Below are 20,178 nucleotides of genomic sequence, written 5' to 3'. Positions count from 1 at the left end.
GGTGCCGCCGCGGGGCTTCGGGCGGGCAGAGAGCGAACGGAGCGCGGTGTGCGGGAGCCGCCCTGCCCCGGAGGGGTCCCCGTGAGGGACCGGGGGCTGGGCGCCGCCGGGGCAGGCGCGGAGGGTGCCGCTAGCCCCGGCGGGCGGCCAGGCGGGTCTCGCCCCTCTGCGCGTCCCGCCCCCAGCCCCGAGCTCCCGCGGCGCCGCCGCTCCCCCCGTCCGCGGCGAGGCGGGCCGGCGGGGCCGGGGGGCGGAGGGGGCGCGGCGGCGCACGGCGGCGAGGTGGCTCGGCAGCCCTCCCGGAGGAGCCCGGCCCACCTCTCCCGCACAGGCACCCCCTCCTCCCCGCCCCGAAAGAGGAACTCCCCGCCCGCGCACAGCCCGGCCGCGGCGGAGGGAGAAGCGGCGGCGGCAGCGGCAGCGCCCGGCCCCTCCGCGCAGCATGGCGCAGCAGCGCCCGCCGCCCGCCGCCGCCTGAGGCGCCCCGCGGCGCCGAGCCGAGCCCGCGCCCATGGCGGCACCGCCGCCCGCCCTCAGCTGGGCGCTGCCCCTGCTGGCGGCGCTGGCGGGCGCCGGCGGCCCCCAGAGCTTCGAGCTGCCGGGGGCCCGCATCGACAACATCGAGGTGAGCGGCGGCGGCGTGCTGGTGGCGGGCGGCAGCTGCCTCTACGAGCTGCGGCCCGAGCTGCGACCCCGCCGCCGCGTGGTGCCGGCGGCCGCGGGGCAGGGCTGCGGGGAGCCCCCCGGCATGCGGAGCAACCTGCTGCTGCCCTACGAGGAGGCCGGCGGGAAGGGCGTCCTGCTGGCCGGCTGGACCCAGAAGGACGGCACCTGCCAGGTGTGGGAGCAGCCGGCCTACCGGCAGCGCCTGAACCGCAGCGAGGTGGTCAGCTGCCTGCCCGACGGCTCCACCGCCGGTGTTGTCTTCCAGCTGGCCGGCGCCTGGTACCTGGCTGTGGCGGCCACCTACTCGGCCGGCGCCTACGGGATCCATCAGGGCTGCGAGCCCTCCCAGTCCGACGAGGCCACTGTCATCACGGTGCGCAGCATTGGCAACCTGGAGTCCAAAGAGGAGCTGGGCATCATCAAGCGCAAGGAGGAGCCTTTGCACTTTGTTGACGCGCTCCAGTGGGGAGATCACCTCTTCTTTCCCTACTACAGATTGAAGGCCAGGTTGGGCAACGACATGGAGCCACCAAGCATGGCTGTCCTGCGCCAGCTGCACCCCTCAGAGGGTGGCCTTACTTTGCAAGGGCACGTGTATTTGGACTGCGGGTGCAGGAGCCTCATCGTTTCCTCCAGCCTTGTTCGCCAGGGCGATCAGGGCTGGTGGGTGGGTGTTTTCAACCACAGCCACAGCGCCAGGGCCTGGAATGCCACCGCCGTCTGCATCTTTGGGATGGAGGAGATGAAGGAGCAAGCCTGTGCGTCCACACACTTCATCATGAACGGGAAGAGCTGTGTAAGTCTGGGCATCATTTTGCTAAGTTTTCTTTCTGCATGCCGTTGTTGACACTGTTGTTGGTGTGGCTGGTGTCACTGTGCATGACTCACGGGGTGTCCCTGACCTGGAGGCATGTGAAGTTTGTTGGGAACTTCAGGGCCATGCCAGGCTTTGCACATCAGCCCTGGCTCCGTCAGCCCTAATGATTTCTCCAGCACTTCGTGTCTGAAAACCTGATCCCTTACCAGATTCTGGAGTGTCCTTACCACCTTCATCGTGGGAAAGACATGTCTGAGGGAACACCTGAGTGCACCTTGGGTCAGACCTGAGTCTCGGGCTCCTCACTCAGTGTGCCCTCTTCTGTCAAGGTTTAGTCGTACTTCATTGTGTTTTCCATACAGCCTAGATAAAGCATCTCCTACCATATTCTGTGCATTCACATCTCATGTCATTTCAGCTATGTCAGAAATGAAAAAAAAAAGCTCATCAGAATGATTCCTGTGCACTGGGCTGTGTGCGTTGTTATCCCCTTTGCTCACTAGTTATTTATGGTTGTTTGTTCAGTGGTAGGTGTTTCCCAAACCTCCCAGGATTGCCCTTGCTCGGGAGGGCTCACAGCCCCCAAACCCGTGTGCGCAGCAGACAGCAATAGGCGATGTGTCTTTGTTGTTGCGGTGGTTACATTTTCACAGCCAGTGGTATCCCATGGAGATCCCCTGGTCACCTACTTCTCTAACACTCTCTCTTCAGATCCTTCCTCTTTTTGAGGGTGAGCTGTGCACACGAAGGGCAGGGTGGGCAAATCTACTGGCTTTGCTGTGGCCATGGTAGCTAGTAAAGAAAGGAACTAAATTGAAATGAAATTCAAGAAGCTAAAGATGTAATTCAGGAGAAGAAGGTGCTTCTGCAAGGCCTATCCATGCCTTTAAGTCACACATGTTCCTTTTGCCACAGCTCTGAAAAGACTTTTAAGTGACTTAAAGGTGTTGGGAACTGAGAAGTATCAGGGACAACTGCCGGGGATCAAGCAAGCCATCATAAAGCAAGCCCCGACCTTTTGCAGCTCCCTCACCATTCAGGGACTTTTCAGCTTAACCCCTCAATCCTCGCTGTGTTACGATGGGAGTTTGTTGGAAATTCCTTGGAAGAAGTGCGGTAGATTTACTGTTGCTCCTTGGCTTCCTAAATCTAGCCCATAGCAGAGTGCAGTGCTGAGATCCTTCCAAATACAGCTACCAGGGGGCACATGTGATTCAGTCTACTCCTCTCCCTACCGACTATTGCCAGTGTTAGAGCACAAAGTTATGAATGAAAACCCCATATGTGGGTGACAAAACTGTGCTGAAGTAAATACTGAAACTCTCGCAACAGAGCTGGAGCCAATCCTTTGATTTCCAGTGCCAGTTTATAGCTTACTGCATGATTTCTGTGCTCTCAGAAGGCAAAATTGCTGAATGAATTTGAAGTCTCATCCTCATCTCCGAATACCTATTTGTGAGTTGGATTTTTAACTTGTATTCCGTGTTCCTAATTATTCGTGGAGTTTCTTTGCAAGGTGCTTTCTGAGCCTGCAAAGCAAAAAAAAAACCCACACCTCCCTGGACAGCAGATCCTTTATAAACACTTTCCAAAGCCCCACACTAGAAATTCCAGAAAAGTCTCATGGATTTCATAGAGTAACATAATGCAGGTAAGGTGAGACAGGTATTTCTGTCTGACCATTGTTCTTCTCAGTCCCCTATCCCCATTGCCTCCCAGTGCCTGGATATGAAAAATCAATGATCCATTTATTTAAGGATTGATCTGATTCAGATCTGACTTCTGTGACTCCAAAGTTACTTTCATATCCTGAAAGGCGTTTACCTTTGGGAAATGTAGATTATATTTGAGTACAATGCTGAAGAATCCCAACTTTAAAAATTATTAAAATGATTGTTTGCTTAACATTATGTCCCTAACCATGGTGATGTTATTAATCATGATATTTTGGCACAACAATATATACAGTTTGCCACTGACAGGAAAGTGGCATTTTAATATTTTGTAAGATAGCAGGACATCTGGGTGTTGTGTAATAATATGACCTATAACATTACGTGGCTGATTATGCTCAATTTTTAAGCTAATTATATGTGCTTATGATGTATAAACATAGAAATAAATACATGTAGTTCAGCTTTAATGTGGTTTTTTATACTACAGAAGGTTAGACTAGGCTATTGCAGAGTAAGTTTGGAGATGACAGGCCCATATGCTGCTGCTTCTGGGTTGTTTTAGTCCAGATCCTTCTACTGTCTCTCACCAAATCATGGGAGTCCCTGCAAACGTGGAACATGCTGCTTTTGCACTCAGAAGCACACAGGCTTCAGAACTGGCAGGAAGATGATGCGCAGCGCGTCCATCAGAACGCAGCTTGTAGAAGTGTGTGCAGTAGCTGGCAGTGGCTCTGGCCAAAAAGTAGCACCTCGTAGAACAGAGCTGTCAGGAGTAACTTGTAGTACGATGTGTAGGAATGGCAGCAAGCAGCAGTACTTAAGGTGAGCTTTGGAGACAGATCTTTTAAAGACAGAGTTGGTACTGAGCAAATGAATGTGTCGCAGCATTATGGATGCCTGGAGTGCAAGACCTGTGTAGAGTTTGTGGTGATTTGTGGTGGGTGGACCATGCAGAATGTCAGCCTGACTTTTGTGTTGCAGATACCGTGTGTTGTAGGGTGCGGTGGGTCTTAAGTCTTCTTTGCTGGGTACACTTGAATTCTGGAGCTCAGGTGTGATGAGGTACATGGATCATGGACATGGACTGTCAGTTTGTGTAGGAGTTGAAAATATATTTTTTTTTCACTGCAGGAATACAATTCGTAATTTGAGTATACATTAGGGAGCAGTGGCAGTTTGTTTTCCTTCTGATCTTATCATTCTTCAGATTTCTGTAATTAGTCTGGTTGCCTTTAGGCAAGACATCCACTTACCTGTCTGCACTCACACAGCTGCTTGTATTTGTGGTACGTTGGCACCATGCTTCCCAAGAGTCCACTGCGAGAGGGACCTGGCCTGAGGTATTTGTGGTCCTGAATTCCCTGCTGTGCTCCTCCTGCATGTTCTACTCTAAACTCATTCCTGTAAGGTACTGAGCTTTCTGGCCCTAACCCAGCAAAGCACTTAAGGGCATATTTAACATTAGGTGTATAAGTAGTTCCATCATCTTCATGCCCATGCTTTTAAAATTAAGCATGAACTGGAGCACTTCAGTGGATTGGAACCAAATTGCTCTGCATCCTGTGGAAACTCATTGTAGGTGTGTAATCTCTTTAGCCTCGCATTGCTACTTAGGCCAAAGTTGACGTTTGCATTAGATTTTAATGTTGAATTTGAGTCTGACGTTGAAAATTAGTAATTTTTAAGATCTTTGCTTACCAACTTTAAAGTATCTGGCTGCTACAAATTCTGGGGAATTGCTCCTTATGAGAACTAACTAATTCTGGGTTTGTTTTGTGCAGTTGTGTGCACAAAGCATTTTATCCTAGTTGGATCTGTTTATTTTGGACATAGATGATACTGGATTCCCAGTGACATGATCCCTAACTAGCAAGAGGCAAGTGGTATCTTAGATGAAACTGCTCTGAAAACATTTTGCAGTTTTATATTCATCTTGTTTTCCTCTGATCGCAGTGTCGAGGTGTATGCATTAATGGACTTCAGCATAACCTGCTCGTACATAAGTGCATCTTCCTGACAATTTCCTTAGTAAATAAATGTGAATTTGTCAATTTTCATTTCTTTTCAGAAACCTGACTGAGCATTAGCAAACATTTTTGGTGGACACAATTTTGAAATCGAACCTCCTTAGCCAGTACATAGGAGGAATGCTGGAGTTTGTCACAAATTTGCTCCCAGAGCCAGTGAACTTTAAGAAAGACTTTTCTTCTGTTGTTCCATGGCTGAATGGGAGCTTCTAGAATCTCAGATCTCTCGCAGAGATCCCAGGATCTTGTGGATCACAGCCAAGCAGATGAGTAGGAGAAGTGCTCAAATTAGAGAACATGAACAGGAGAGAGTTGTAGGATGTTACCAAACGACAATGACAAATCTGGAAATTAGTTTTGCCATTAAAGCATGGGAAGGAAAGCATTCTGCAATTTTTCAGGGAGAAAATAAAAAAATAGTGTTAGTTATATACCTGTAAGACAGAGAAAAGTTGCTGTAGTTTATATTAAGGTGTTTATTTTATGATGTGCAAAGGCTAAGTAACTGTGATAGTTACTAAATAGTAAACTGTCTCGGTTGGATTTTCATCTGCTCTTTAATGCAAGTAAAGATATATAACAGTCTGTTCATTGAATTTTTGCAGTTTTCAGTGGGTGATAAATATGTGGGTTGGTATATGTCCTTTAATTTGTCAAGCATAATTTGGAATGCTAGGACAGATCTTAGCTGGTATAGCTCTACTGAAATGAGATTTTGAAGTCAACGGAGTCACATCAGTTTCATCGTGGCTATTAATTTGCAGGAATGACATTTGAATTTGTGTGGTAACTCATTCCAAAATGATTCATGGTCTTTTATTTAAGGAAAGAATTACAGACTTCTAAATATCATTTGGTATCAAAATTGATCCTGTAATTAATGTTCTAGTAGTAAAGTCATCTCCGGTGTATTACCAGACTGCTGGTATTTCATCTGATGTTTGATAGATTTCTAGAGTGAATATTTCTGGAGTGAATATTTCTGTCCGGTTACAGCGAGTTTTCAGTTCATCTCTGTTTGGTGTGGGAGGTAAGCCATGGGAGACTTGTGAACTCTCACGCTGTCTGGAAGAAGAGGAGTTGGTCTTACTCATCTGGCTTCGCCAGGTGTTCTTAGTGGAAATTTTTGAGAACCTGGGGGCTTTTGAACAGTGGATTTGCTCTCTTGGGATCACAAAGTCATTCATTTTGGAAGGAACCTCAGAGGAGGTCACCGGTCCGGCCCCCTGCTCACAGCAGGGTCAGCTCTGACATCAGGCAAGGTTGCTCTGGACTTTGTCCTGTCAGATCTTGAAACCACCAGGGATGGAGACTCCACAACCTCTCTGGACAACTTGACCTGCTTAATTGTCCTCATAGGGATGTTCTTTAATCTCTTGTCCACTAGAAACCTGCCCTGTTTCAGCTGTATCATTATCTCTTGTTGTACTGCATATGCCTCAGTCAAGAGCCTGGCTTCCTTTCTCTGGTCCTTCTGGAATGGTCAAGCATGATATACCCCTGGTGAATCCATGCTGGCTTTTCCTGGTCACTTGCTGCTGCTTCTTCTTCTTGTGCCCAGAAATGGCTTCCAACAGGATTCACTCCATGATTTTCCCAGAGAAAATGTGAGACTGACCAAAATGTAGTTTCCAGGTGATCTTTGTCTTTTTTTGAAGATGGGTGCAGTATTGGCCTTTATTCAGTTTGGAGACTTCACCTGATCTCCAAAACTTTTGAAATATGAGAGAATGGGCTTGCAGTGTCATCCGACAGTGTCTCAGCATCTTCCTGCAGATCCCATCTGCCCCCTCCATGGACTTCTACAAGCTGAGATTTCTTAAGAGATCCCTGGCTTAATCTTCCGGTACTGATTGTTTCTCTCCTTCTTGAACTCTGTAGGTACAAAGGACTGCAAGACCTTGCCAGTGAAGTCCAGAGCCTTGCCTGCATCCACTGGCAGTAAATGACCTGACCTGTTCAGCAGCTGCTGCACATTTTCATTGTTCATTCCTTTATTGCTCATGTGGTGGTAGAAGCTCTTCTTGTTGCCCATAATATCCCTTGCCAGTTTCAAAACCAGGTGAGCTTGGGCTTTCCTGACACCAAACACTACCTGTCCAGGCTGTTCTTCCTTAGTCACTTGTTCCTGCTTCTACCTCCTTTATACATTTTCTCTGCATTGTAGTTCTATCATGACTTCCTTGCTTAGCTAGAGGCCATCTCCTGATAAGTCTGCTTGTTTTCCTGAGTTTTGTGCTTGAAGGAGGTTGTCCTGAAAGACCTGGTGGCTTTCCTGAGCTCCATTTTCCTTCAAAGCTGCCTCTCAGGGGATCCCACTAACCAGTTCCCTGAACAAGCTGAAGGCTGGTCTCCAGCTCTGTACACTGCTCTTTTTTCCTCACCACCCTCAGGATTCTAAACTCAAGTTATTTCGTAGTTACTACAGTGAAGGCTGCCTTTGATTATCACATCTCCAGTCAGTTCTTCCTTGTTTGTGAGTAGCAAATCTGGAAGAGCATCGCCCTTCACTGACCTCATAGGATTGACAAAATCTGGGGTCCCATCTCCTTCACTTTGCTCCCAGAGCTCTGTAGTCCTGATCTGCACTAGGCAGTGCCTTTGGTGTCTACAGGGATATGCAACAATGGGTAACGGTCCAAGATATGGAAAATCTTTGGCAGTGTCTCTGCAATGTGATGGATTGGAGCCCCTAAAAAAGAACAAGAAAAACAAACAAAGAACATCTCTTGCTTTCTGCTAATGTTCAGTTCAAGCTCAGTTGGTTTCAAAACCTTCCTTAATGGAGCCTGTTCTCCCTCATTGGTTATTAGGACACTTTATCAATTCTGCAAACTCAGGTCTGAAAGGCAGAGGAGAAGGAGCATTTCTGCTGCTGCAAAGTCACTAATTTCTAGCCACCCCCTATCTCAGGAGTCTCCACCAACCTCTTGCTCAAGCAAAGCCTCCGATTGTGGCTCTTACCTTGTGTCATGAGGCTCAGGATCTTGCCTCTGCAAGGTCTCTGTGAAGACCCTCTCATTTCCTGCTCATCCTCCCTGATTTTTTGCAGTCTGCTCACTTGGGATGGTTTGTCCATCCAGCATTGCTGTGCAGTGCACAAATTAAAACACCTCATGGAAATAAAGTTTTGGAACAGTTCATCTCCTAATTCCTTAGCCTTAAAAAAGTTTTGCTGCATGTACCTATATTTAAGTTTGTTACCCTCTGATATAATCAAAATTACAGAATCACAGAATCACAGAATGTTAGGGATTGGAAGGGACCTCAAAAGATCATCTAGTCCAATCCCCCTGCCAGAGCAGGATCACCTAGGTGAGGTTACACAGGAAGGCGTCCAGGTGGGTTTTGAATGTCTCCAGAGAAGAAGACTCCACAACCTCCCTGGGCAGCCTGTTCCAGTGCTCTGTCACCCTCACTGAGAAGAAGTTTCTTCTCAAATTTAAGTGGAACCTCTTGTGTTCCAGCTTGAACCCATTACCCCTTGTCTTACTGTTGGTTGTCACCGAGAAGAGCCTGGCTCCATCCTCGTGACACCCACCCTTTATATATTTATAAACATTAATGAGGTCACCCCTCAGTCTCCTCTTCTCCAAGCTAAAGAGACCCGGCTCCCTCAGTCTTTCCTCATAAGGGAGATGCTCCACTCCCTTAATCATCTTCGTTGCCCTACACTGGACTCTCTCCAGCAGTTCCCTGTCCTTCTGGAACTGAGGGGCCCAAAACTGGACACAATATTCCAGATGAGGTCTCACCAGGGCAGAGTAGAGGGGAAGGAGAACCTCTCTCGACCTACTAACCACCCCCCTTCTAATACACCCCAGGATGCCGTTGGCCTTCTTGGCCACAAGGGCACAGTGCTGGCTCATGGTCATCCTGCTGTCCACCAGGACCCCCAGGTCCCTTTCCCCTACACTGCTCTCTAACAGGTCATTCCCCAACCTATACTGGAACCTGGGGTTGTTCCTGCCCAGATGCAAGACTCTACACTTTCTCTTGTTATATTTCATTAAATTTTTCCCTGCCCAACTGTCTAGCCTGTCCAGATCTCACTGGATGGCAGCACAGCCTTCTGGTGTGTCAGCCACTCTTCCCAGCTCGGTGTCATCGGAAAACTTGCTGATAGTACACTCAATTCCCTCATCCAAGTCGTTGATGAATATATTGAATAATACTGGTCCCAGTACCGACCCTTGAGGCACTCCACTAGATACAGGCCTTGAACCAGACTCTGCCCCATTGACCACGACTCTCTGGCTTCTTTCCTTCAGCCAGTTCGCGGTCCACCTCACTACCCGATCGTCCAGTCCACACTTCTTCAGTTTGGCTGTGAGGATGCTGTGGGAGACAGTGTCAAATGCTTTACTGAAGTCAAGGTAGACCACATCCTCCGCTCTGCCATCATCAATCCACCTTGTTATGTCTTCATAAAAGGCTATGAGGTTGGTCAAGCACAACTTCCCCTTGGTGAAGCCATGTTGACTGCCCCTGATGACCCTCTTATCCTTGATATGTCTTAAGATGGCACCAAGGATAAGGTGTTCCATCACTTTCCCAGGGATGGAGGTGAGGCTGACCGGTCTATAGTTGCCCAGGTCCTCCTTCTTGCCCTTTTTGAAGACCGGAGTGACATTTGCTTTCCTCCAGTCCTCAGGCACCTCTGCCGTTTCCCACGACTTGGCAAAGATGATGGAGAGTGGTCCAGCAATGACTTCAGCCAGCTCCCTCAGCACCCGCGGGTGCATTCCATCTGGACCCATGGATTTATGGATGTCCAGATTGCTTAACTGGTCCCTAACCCAGTTGTCATCAACTGAGGCAGACTCCTCCATTGCCCTGCCTTCCTCTGGGGCCTCAGGGGTACGGGGCTCCTCAGGACAGCCTCCGGCAGAGTAGGCAGAGACAAAGAAGGCATTCAGTAATTCTGCCTTCTCTGTATCTCCTGTCACCAGGGCACCCACCCCATTCATCAGTGGGCCTACATTGCCTCTGGTGTTAGTTTTATCTGCCATGTATTTGAAGAAGCTCTTTCTGTTGTCCTTGACCCCTCTTGCCAGGTTTAACTCGAAGGAGGCCTTAGCTTTCCTAGTTGCCTCCCTACATCCTTTAACAACAGCCTTGTATTCTTCCCAAGTGGCCAGCCCCTCCTTCCATGATTTGTAAACTCTCCTCTTCCACAAATTGATGCAGGAGGTTGAAGGGTAGTGAAGTTAAGAAAGAATGAGGTCCCAGAAGTTTTTTTCTAGGAAAAACATCGATGTGTTGTTCCAGTGTTGACTATTGCTATATACTGCTTGCAAGTTTTGTATCCTTATGTATAGCTGCATCTGTTCATTCACTCTGAATGCTCAGACACTTTACTTTTTGGCCAGCTGCAATATGTTGAGTGCTGTGTGAGCTAAAAATGCTGTCCATCTCTCTGAGACACGCGATGTAAAATAATCAGGAGGAAATCAAGACAGTAGAAGCGTGGATATGGTTGCTGCAGCTAGAATCATATGGAGATAAATCTGAAAGTGAGATGCAGCACAGAAAATTAGTATAAATACCTTTCGTGCCAATAACCAAACAGTATAGGTGTGTGAACTTAGAAGCAAAATGCCGGTTAATTCAAGAGATCTTTAGGCTTACCTGTGCAAGTGAAGATTTTGGGGGACTGTGGAATAGAACAGAGGGTGAAACTGAATAGTTAAAACAAGAATGGTCTTCTAGAGCAATATTGTATTTTCTTTTGCTTGTCTTGTTTTTGTATGAGCCTGAAAATATTACAGGATAGACAGATAGATGGTTGTGGAGATGAGTGACTCTTCAAGTATAAAGGAAGTTTAGACTGTAAATGCATTTCAAGGGTGGATTTAGCTGTGAAAGAAAAAGCTTAGGAAGGCCCTACAGTGCTATAACCCCATTAGTCACTGTGGAAGAGGTAAAAGGGCTTGTTAAAAAAATAAATGCACATGGAAAAGGGCTGACAGAAGGGTGAAAGCAGCAGCTGCACCCTGGAGGGAACGGGCAAGCTGGAGAAATAGATTGCAAAAGAGAGAAGGCAATTTTTGTTGCGACTGCCCACCATCTAAATTTCCCCTCTTCGTATCTGTATTAGCTCAATGTCACATCGACCCTCCCTCTAGCAAGCAGAGGGAGGGGAGGAGGCTTCCGCATGTGTCAGTACTGGTTCTTCAGTCACATGAGGAGGATGCGCTGATATGACACTAGTTACTTTACTAGTATGTAGGTCAAAATAAAATCTGGCAGCAAAGCTTTTCAGAGACTGGACGAGTCCTCCCCTCTTCTGTGATCTTGTTGTACAGAGTCTGCAAGGAACCTAGAGTGGTTTGTTTTCCTTGCAGTACTATACAGTGTACTGCAAAAAACCAAAACAAACAAAGTCTTAATTCTGGTGGAAATGAAAGCTTCACCTCCTCACTCCTTAGCCTGAGTGAAGGCTCATTGTGTGCATCAGTGCTGGAGTTTTGTTAGCTTCTGATCTAATAAAAAGATCAGTTGACTTTTTCCACCTTGAAGTGTTTGCAATCACTTCTTCACCCCCTATATCTAAAATAGAGCTCCATGGTACTGGAGGCTCATGCCTAAGTGGGTTTTACTGAAGTTCTGTGCCAGTACGTGACAGTTCCTATGTCTTCTTCCTGCTGCAAGAAAAAAAAAATCTTTAAATAAGAAATTTAATCAAGTCTTCTTTTACTCCAAGTGGCTGTTCTTGCAAGCTAATTAAAATAATTCAGATGACTGAAAAAGATTTTAATTGACTTAGGATTGCAGTTCTGAAAAAAAATATTTCTATATGGAAAGACTTTTTGGTGTTAAGCTAGCATCCTAGCATGCAAGAGTTGAATTCAACTGTTACTGTGTTATGGTTTCGCTTAATAACTTTGAGAAATGCCTTCACTTTTCTGCAAAATGTCAGTTTTAATGGTCCATTCTCACAGTTTGACTTGTGCATTAAAGCAAAATAGTTCCTTGCACTCAGAGGGTTCCTGTGGGTTAGGCTCATCCTTGAGGCTGAGATGCAGAGCTTCGTAAGCTGAGCTACGGGGCTTGTTCCCAAGGACGTGGTCCTACCTGAGCTCTTCCCCCACCTCCCCGTGCCCGCTGCTTCTTTGTGCCAGCACTGGCTTCTGTGCAGCCACATATTCATGTGATGAGGAGAATGACTCAAATGAAAATTTAGGTAGGTAGATGGATTTACAGACCATTTTCAAGGCACATGATTTCCCTAACCAAGCTCACTCGAAAGCATTATACTAATAGAAGGGAAGGGGAGGTAGAGCTTGGCTGGGGTTGGACCTATTTGGGGAGCAGGTGGGATCACATCTTTGGCAGCATCTGCCATGGAGGTTTGACTTAGAGCAATTATAGGACTGCAAAACGGAGGTGCTGCTTGCCAGGGAGAGATCTGGGCTTGTGGGGAGTGTGGGGCAGCAGCCATCTCTCACCTTATGAATGACCTTATTCTCTTGCATCAGGGCTTCCTTTCAGCACTTGATCATCTACAATCGGAGTTATTTGGTTTTGTTTTTACTTCCACAAGATACAGGGATTTCCTGCATGATGTTTTCTTTTGTGAGCTGCTGACACGTGTTTGTCACTTAACTTCCTCCAGCTTGCATGGAGAATTGTAGGTAACATCTTGATTATAAAGTTCACACAGGTACATTTATGTTCTCCCTGACGTGAACTTTATGCTGCTTTATCTCGTTTTTTTATTTGTCTTGTAAGCAAGTCTCAACTTCCTTTATTGTAAAACAGGAAACCAGAAAGGGGAGGATGAAGCTCCGCATTTTCTGGCATATACACACACAAAAAAAACGTCTGTGTGTCTGAAGGGCCTCCTTTCTCCAGAATATTTGCATGCCTCTAAAAGTGGGGGCTGAATGTATCTGTAGCTTTCATGGTAGGTGCAGCCAGGTGATGGCAAATCATGGCTTCATTGGGAAGACCTGGCAATTCACAATAAGCCCAAGGCATTATGTTCCAAAAATGAGACATTTTTCTGCAAAGTAACATGCTGCTGTTAGGCCAAGTCCATGTCCTACTGAGGTCAGTGATTTAGCTGCAGTAGATGAAATCTCTGTCACAGACGTGACCAGTTGCCATGTATAAAAAAGCAGTAGTCACATGTTTCATGTGCGATTTCCAATGATATGTTGCTCTGAAATTATGTCAGAATTAAAATGTTACCCAAAGTGTTGTCTAAAGCTGAGATCTCTGTGAAATTCTTCTCTTTCTCAACATTTTGCTATATAGCTGAATGATTTTGTAATAGCTTTCTCTTGTATCTGATTTTCAGGAGGCACGATCAATCAGGAAATTACCTACCTTGATTCACTCTGGATTAGTGGCTGTTTATGGCACAGTTGTTTTGAATCAGATAGTTCTCTTTTTGGGAACAGACGATGGACAATTACTGAAGGTAAGCTGAGTGTGGCAGTTCTTCCCTTCTCCATCTGCTGCTGCTGCTGTGTTTAAGTGGGTAAATGATTCCTTGTTTACACACTGTATTATAAACAGATAGAATACCCTGAATCTCTGTTTGTTTTTTGTTTGTTTGTGAAGTAACTGCCATATTGTTACTTGGAGAGCAAGATAACTTTGAAAAGCAATTATATATCCTACTTAAAATTCATGGAAACATTTCATTGAACTGCTAATGCCCACAGTGTCAGTTTATGGACTATGGAGCTCTCAGTTACTCTGCCTTTTATTTTCTTCCTCGCTTTGATTTTTCCAGTAGAAATATTAAATATTATTAGGTTTTGGGAACATGGAAAGGGAACATATTTCCTTGTTTGTTAGCCTATCTGTGTGATGTGAATAGCCGTCCATTAGAGAGAAAAGTCAAGATTCATTTTGCCTTAGCCTCTGAACAGGTGACCTGTGCTAGCTTAAATGAATCACCTAGAAGTGGAAGTCATCTTATCTCATTATCAAACTTTTCAACCATACAGTCAAATGTCTTTTATGCTTTAATTTTTTTCTGGGCTTTGCAAGAATGTGCATTTCCTGTCTACGCTGCAAAGGATGACTCTCATTTTTTGTTTTTATTAAGGAGGCAGTTGGAGAGCAATGTATTAGAGAGCTTGAAGAGCATTTGCCCGTTTGATTTCACCCTGCTTTTGATAATGAAATATGAAATTGAAGTCTTCCCATGTCTCCTTAGCACAGTGGAGATCATGAACATACCTCCCTTCTTTAATCATAATTTATGGAAAACCTTATATCAATGTTGGCGTGCTTATTAACTTGCAAAATAAAGGTTCTGTTGCTTCGGATTGTCTTGAATTCTGTGAGAAGGGTGGTGGAAAACTGTAGAGTTGGGCAAGGTTAGAAAAAAAATTACCACCTCCGATGTATACTCACAGAAGCTGCATGGCCTGAAGACATTGATCGGTAACTTGTGTATGTTCCTTTTTACGTTATGCATGTCTGGATGTTAATTTGTTTTCTGAAGGCTAATACTTTCTTTTCCATTCATAGGAATACTTAACACATTATGACTTTGGGATATAGGCATCTCTTCCACATTCACTTTCTGCGTCAATCAGGAACACAGTTGGTGGGAGGGACATTTCATACACTAAACCAGTGCCAGATTCGGTACAAAATGTGTCTGGCATTGATTTTGTTGAAATTCTCTTCTGGTGGCCTTTTACTCCATCTTTCCGCAGTGTGAGAGCCACTGCAGTGGGTGAATTGAATCAGGGCACAGTAAACCATCTCAGAAGCTCTGATGTAGCTGAAATTAGGCTTTTGTCTAAAATACTGACTGATTAATAAAAGAACTTGTGAATAATTTAATTTCATGTGTTTTAGGCTATTCTTAATGAGGATATGGAATCTAATTGCCCAGAGGTTTTATACGAAATTAAGGAAGAAACCTCCATTTTCCCCAAACTTCGACTTGATCCAGTAGATAATAACTACATCTATCTGTCCTCTGCCAATAAGGTAAGCACAATATTACATAAAATAATAAATTCATTAAACTACTGCTTTAAGGATTTCTGGTGCTTTATAAGTTATGCATCAGTTCGGGTCAGAGTTAGACCTTAAATATCCAAACTGCAGTTACCAGCTTTATGTCTAGTATCTGGTTATGTTGTCTAAGTTTGGGCTGCACTTCTGCAGAGCTTAGAAGAGCCTCCACTGTCATGTTGATGCCCATTGTTACTACACTCTTAAACCCATGCTGTCATGCTTAAACCCATGATGTCATTCTGTTGAGAGAGTCTTTGTTTCTCTTTTTCCTGGAGGCATCATGCAGAATCAAGCTTGGAGGTAGCAAACAAAGCTTGTAAACTCTTTGGACATGGAGTTTCTCTGAATTAGCAATCCAGGTATTGATAGTTCAGGGTTTGCTAATCAATTATGAAGTTTCTCATATGGAGAAATCTCATCATTTGAGAGATGGGTTTGAAATCTTAGTTCTGCTGAAATCAATGGTAAAATTCTCATTGTCTTCAGTTAGGCATAGACTTTAAAAAAAAACCCAAACCAAACCAAAAGCATGATCAGAAGGGGTTAATGTGCACACATAGTGAAGCCAAGCCATTCAGCAGTCACTGGGAGCTCCTGCATGTGAGCAAACGCATCAGAGCTGCATCTCACGCAGGAGCTGGTGCAGTTGTTGGAGCACATCCTGCAGCAGGGTACTGAGCAGCAGCCCCGCAAATTCAGCTCAGCAGCAGGGAAGATGACAGGGAAAACGTAAGGACTAGCTGTCCATCTTAGCTGGACAGAATTTCACCCAGCACTTGACTACCTTCACTTAGAATAAAATTGCTTTTCAAGCAGTGAACATAATGTTTTAGCCTGCTGGCTGAAGGAGTGGGTAAGTTGGTAGGAGAACTCCTGACTGATACAAACCATCTATCACAAATGCAGGAGGGATCAATATTTCAGTCAAAAGCATATGTAGATATTCAAAGTAAAGGCTTGAATTTTCTTTAGCTTTGGTAAAAAGCAGGTTGTAATAGAGGAAAAACAGCTTTTGGGAATAAATGCCTTTCTCTGATCATCACTTGGAGCTTAAACAAGGCTTCTACACTGTATTTTTTAACTTGCTAGTAGTCTAGGATGTTGGCTGGTTTCTGAACTGAGTCTCTCACACACCTTCAGATAAATTGAATTTTACAAGATATGGCTGAAAAAAACAGTAAACAGTAAATATAGTTCTGCAGAAAGCCACATATCTTTGTTTCTGTTCACAAAATATAACAACTTTTAATTCTTGCAGGTTTGTAAAAAATGGTTTGAATTAGGAATATTTTTCTTACTAATATTATTAATTAACATTGTTATTAATAACATTATTTGTATTCAGTATTTGTAATCAGCTTTCTCTTTTTCTTTTTCCTTTCCTTTTCTGAAAATGGCTGGCTAGGATATTCAAGCTGAATGTACAAGTATAGCTACATACAGTATAGCCACAATTATCTACATTTACGTATTGAAATAGCATTTTCATGCATGCTAAGTAGTTGCATGTGTTTGTTCTAGTGTGCACATGCAGTTACCTGACATGGTGATGCAAACACAGATGCATTTTGGTTTGTGCATGCATTTTTGGATGCACCTTCATCAATCATTTAAAAATCTCAGTTGTGATGAGAGGAAAATGATGTTCTGCTAAGCAGAACATTATTTGTAAAATATATCTCCTTTCTATTGTTATCTATAATTCACTATGATGATTAGTTTTTCCTGCATTACTCTGTCCATGCTGGCCTTGTCATTGTCAGAGGAGTTTCATCATCTGATGACAAAATTCAGCGTGTGTAAAATAGGCTGCATTTTTCTATCCAAAGGTCTTCTGGCAGAGGGGAGTCTATAAGGAAACTTTCCTGAAGGGATCGTGCTTGGTTGCAGTCAGGTTTTTAATGGTAACCCTCAATTTCCCTGTTTATGGAGGCTGTTTTAATTCAGTGTGTTATTGCATTCTTTGGTTTTAGGTAAGAAGAATACCAGTTGCAAATTGTGGTAGATATGTTTCTCAGCAAGAATGCTTATCTGCAAAGGATCCTTACTGTGGGTGGTGTTCTTCGAATCAAAGGTATTTTTTTGTATTTTAGACTTTCATATAAAAGCAATGCTTTATTAGTGTACATTTTGTCTGTCTTGGGGCTATTCAGTATCAAGATTATATCTACTGTATTTTTATGGAATCAGCCATAAATGTGAGACACTTTATTGTCATGTGAAAGGGAGCTCTGCACCTTTTAAAGAATACATTAACCCTCAGATTTTTGGTATCTACCCATAAAATCTATGTTGGGTTAAAAAGGGTAAATTAATTTGTTTTTAGAACAGATGTTTTTGCTTTCCAAATAGATTGAGAGATAAAATTGTATAGTTGTACTTGAAGCATCTTAATAGCTAGGAGCATCTTGCATGTAAGAACAGGAAAGTGCACTCAGTTGTCTTGAGTATTCCTAGCTCCTTGCTTTGGAACCACTGCCTTTGGTTTAGGTCAGAGCATGATTTCTTTCTAAACACTTCATTCTCGCGTTTGATTCATTAGTTTTGCTGCTTTGTTTGAGGAAGGTTTGAAAGCTACTGTACATCTTTGGCCTGGACGGGAGAAATACCTGGGTCATCAAGACTAGTCTTGGCAATTGTGAGCAACTACATCATGTAAACGTGCTCATAAACAAATCAAGGACTATCCTAAATTTAAATAGGCTTTTTGTCCTCCCTGCCCTGGTTGTGTGGCTGTCTGAGCGTCTTGTTGTTCTGCTAGTTAAGATCTATCTGCTCATTTTCTTCACGTGTGTGTTCACGGACAGGTTATACTCATTTGTTCTGGTGCTCACATTGCCTTGGCTTAAATAGATTTTCCCCCTCCCTCGCACTTATCTCCCCCATGTTTTTGTGAAAGCAGTCTCGATTTTTTCACTTTCATTTTGCTGTGCTAAAACAGCCAACATCACTGAGATCCTCTCACATAAGACTCTCTTCACTCCACTCCGATAGCACTTCTGTGAAGTTTATGCATCCTGTTAAAATAAGGATGGCCAGGACTGTCGCAGTATTCCAGAGAGATTTCAGCTGTGTCTTGCTCAGTGGTGTTTAATCAGTCTATCCAGGAAGCACTTCACTGTGTTCTGGGATCACAAACGTCTTTTTCATGACTGCATCATGTTGATGGGCCACAATCATCCATGATCAAATAACGCCCCCAGGTCCTTCTCTTCCTTTGTTTTCTTTCCAGCTGATGAGTTTCCAGTCTATAGCACATACGGGTTGTGAGATTTCTGTTGCTTTAGATACATGTTCTTGTACTTTATGCTTTGAAATGTCATCCCATTTCATGGTTATCCAAGTTTTCCTGTGTGATGTTCTCATCCTCCTGTACATGATCATGTTCCCAACTTTGTACCATCAGCAGATGTTGATGGTATAAACCTTCTTTTGTGCCAGTTCACTGGTGATTAAAATATTAAACAAAAGTGGTTATAAGATTGATTTTTGAGGAATTCTGCTAGTAGCCTTCTTTTAGAAGGTTGAAACTGCCCATTTTGGTTTGTTTCAATGTTAACGTGATTTTACTGAAGACCTGCTACTTTGTGTTTGCAAAAGTAGTTGTTAGAAGAGAGTAGGTGTTTATTCTGTAATGTGTTTTCTTCAAACTCTCTTTTGCTACCTTGTTAGAAACTGTGTGTGTTACAGTGCTAAGCTTTTCAGGCTTTTAGTTACCTTATAAAGAGTTTGCGAATAACAGTCATTACTCAGTAAATCCCTTGTTTGTGGGAGGGAATCACCAAAAGTTTCCATTTGATTGAAACAGAAACAATTTACACTTTTGGAGAAAAAATGAATTACTCTAATATGAATCCTGTTCAACAACCACATCATTTTTCACTGGTAAGCACTTAGCATCATTAAATATGTGGTTTTGAGAAAAGAGAGCTCTGAGTGAATCTTTAGAAAAAGAGTAAGACATGTTTTTAACCAGTATTTTAATCAAAGTCCATACATGTCCACTAAAGCAATATCTTCCATAATAATTTTGAGAACTTGGAAATAAATTTTATATTAAATATGCACTCCATTTTAAAAATAAAAATTACCAGCAGTGCTTCATTTTAAAGACAGTGTGAACTCAAACCCAGTAATTTGATGAAAAAATCTGCACATCTTATTGCAAGTGAAAACAAAGTGAAACAAAATGTTTCTACTGTTCCTATTTCTGCTCTTTCTCCATAGTGACAAATATATAAATTCTCCTTCTCACAGTCATTCAAAATGATTAGTCACAGTGTTGTGTGATTTCTCTTAATGTTTATAGAATTTCTGTAGATTAATCAGATTTACCCGAAGTACGTTGAAGTTATTCCAGTTCAAGGCACTGATGTTTCACATGTATTTTCCATATGGAAATAACACACTATGTCTTACTCGTCTGACATGACCAGACTTATTTTGAATTTGGTCAGTGTTTGTGACACCTGTTGACTTCATTCAGGGGTTGGTACCTTGGAAGAGGAAGCCAAAACTTTCTCTGAAACCATGTTCTCTTTCCATGAAGAAATCAGTATGCTTTAGCAAGGCAGAGAAGGCAAACGCAGTGTGATCTGTGGTTAATACAAGATTAGTGAAGCAGAGACTTAAGTAAATATGAATGAGCCAGTATGCATAGGCATCGTGTTATTATAATGAAATAAGAGGACCTTCATTCCAATTATGAAGAGGACGCTTTAGCAGTATAAAGAGCTAGCTTGCTGTGAAAGATTAAAAATACCTTGACTCTGCTTTTCTCTGTACACATATCTATGCATGTCTGAAATCCGAGCCTAGGGTTTCATACCTTATACCTTCATACTTGTATAGGATCCAGTCCAGCTTTCCAAGAAAACCAGACCCCGGAAACTTTCAGCTACTTCTGCAGCATTGATATTTTTGCTTTCTTAGTAGTTGACTGAGTCTGTACGTCAATTTTCAGAACCACGTGGTTCACAAATAATATTTGTTTTATTCA

The 20,178-nt window shown here is 43.9% G+C and overlaps 1 protein-coding gene across 1 annotated transcript in view; it reads left to right on the top strand.

The window, feature by feature from the left end:
* The first annotated feature begins 511 nt into the window (after positions 1–511).
* PLXNC1 (plexin C1) overlaps positions 512–20,178 on the top strand; it is a 73,762-nt gene continuing 54,095 nt past the window's right edge. The window contains exons 1-4 of the mRNA XM_065632720.1: positions 512–1,462; positions 13,492–13,614; positions 15,015–15,149; positions 17,153–17,253. Coding sequence (XP_065488792.1) covers positions 512–1,462; positions 13,492–13,614; positions 15,015–15,149; positions 17,153–17,253 — 1,310 coding nt within the window. The remainder of the gene's footprint in view (positions 1,463–13,491; positions 13,615–15,014; positions 15,150–17,152; positions 17,254–20,178) is intronic.

The sequence above is a fragment of the Caloenas nicobarica genome, chromosome 1, assembly GCF_036013445.1.
Source record: "Caloenas nicobarica isolate bCalNic1 chromosome 1, bCalNic1.hap1, whole genome shotgun sequence".
In the NCBI taxonomy this organism is placed as follows: Eukaryota; Metazoa; Chordata; class Aves; order Columbiformes; family Columbidae; genus Caloenas; species Caloenas nicobarica.
This window is presented reverse-complemented; position numbering and strand designations above follow the sequence as displayed.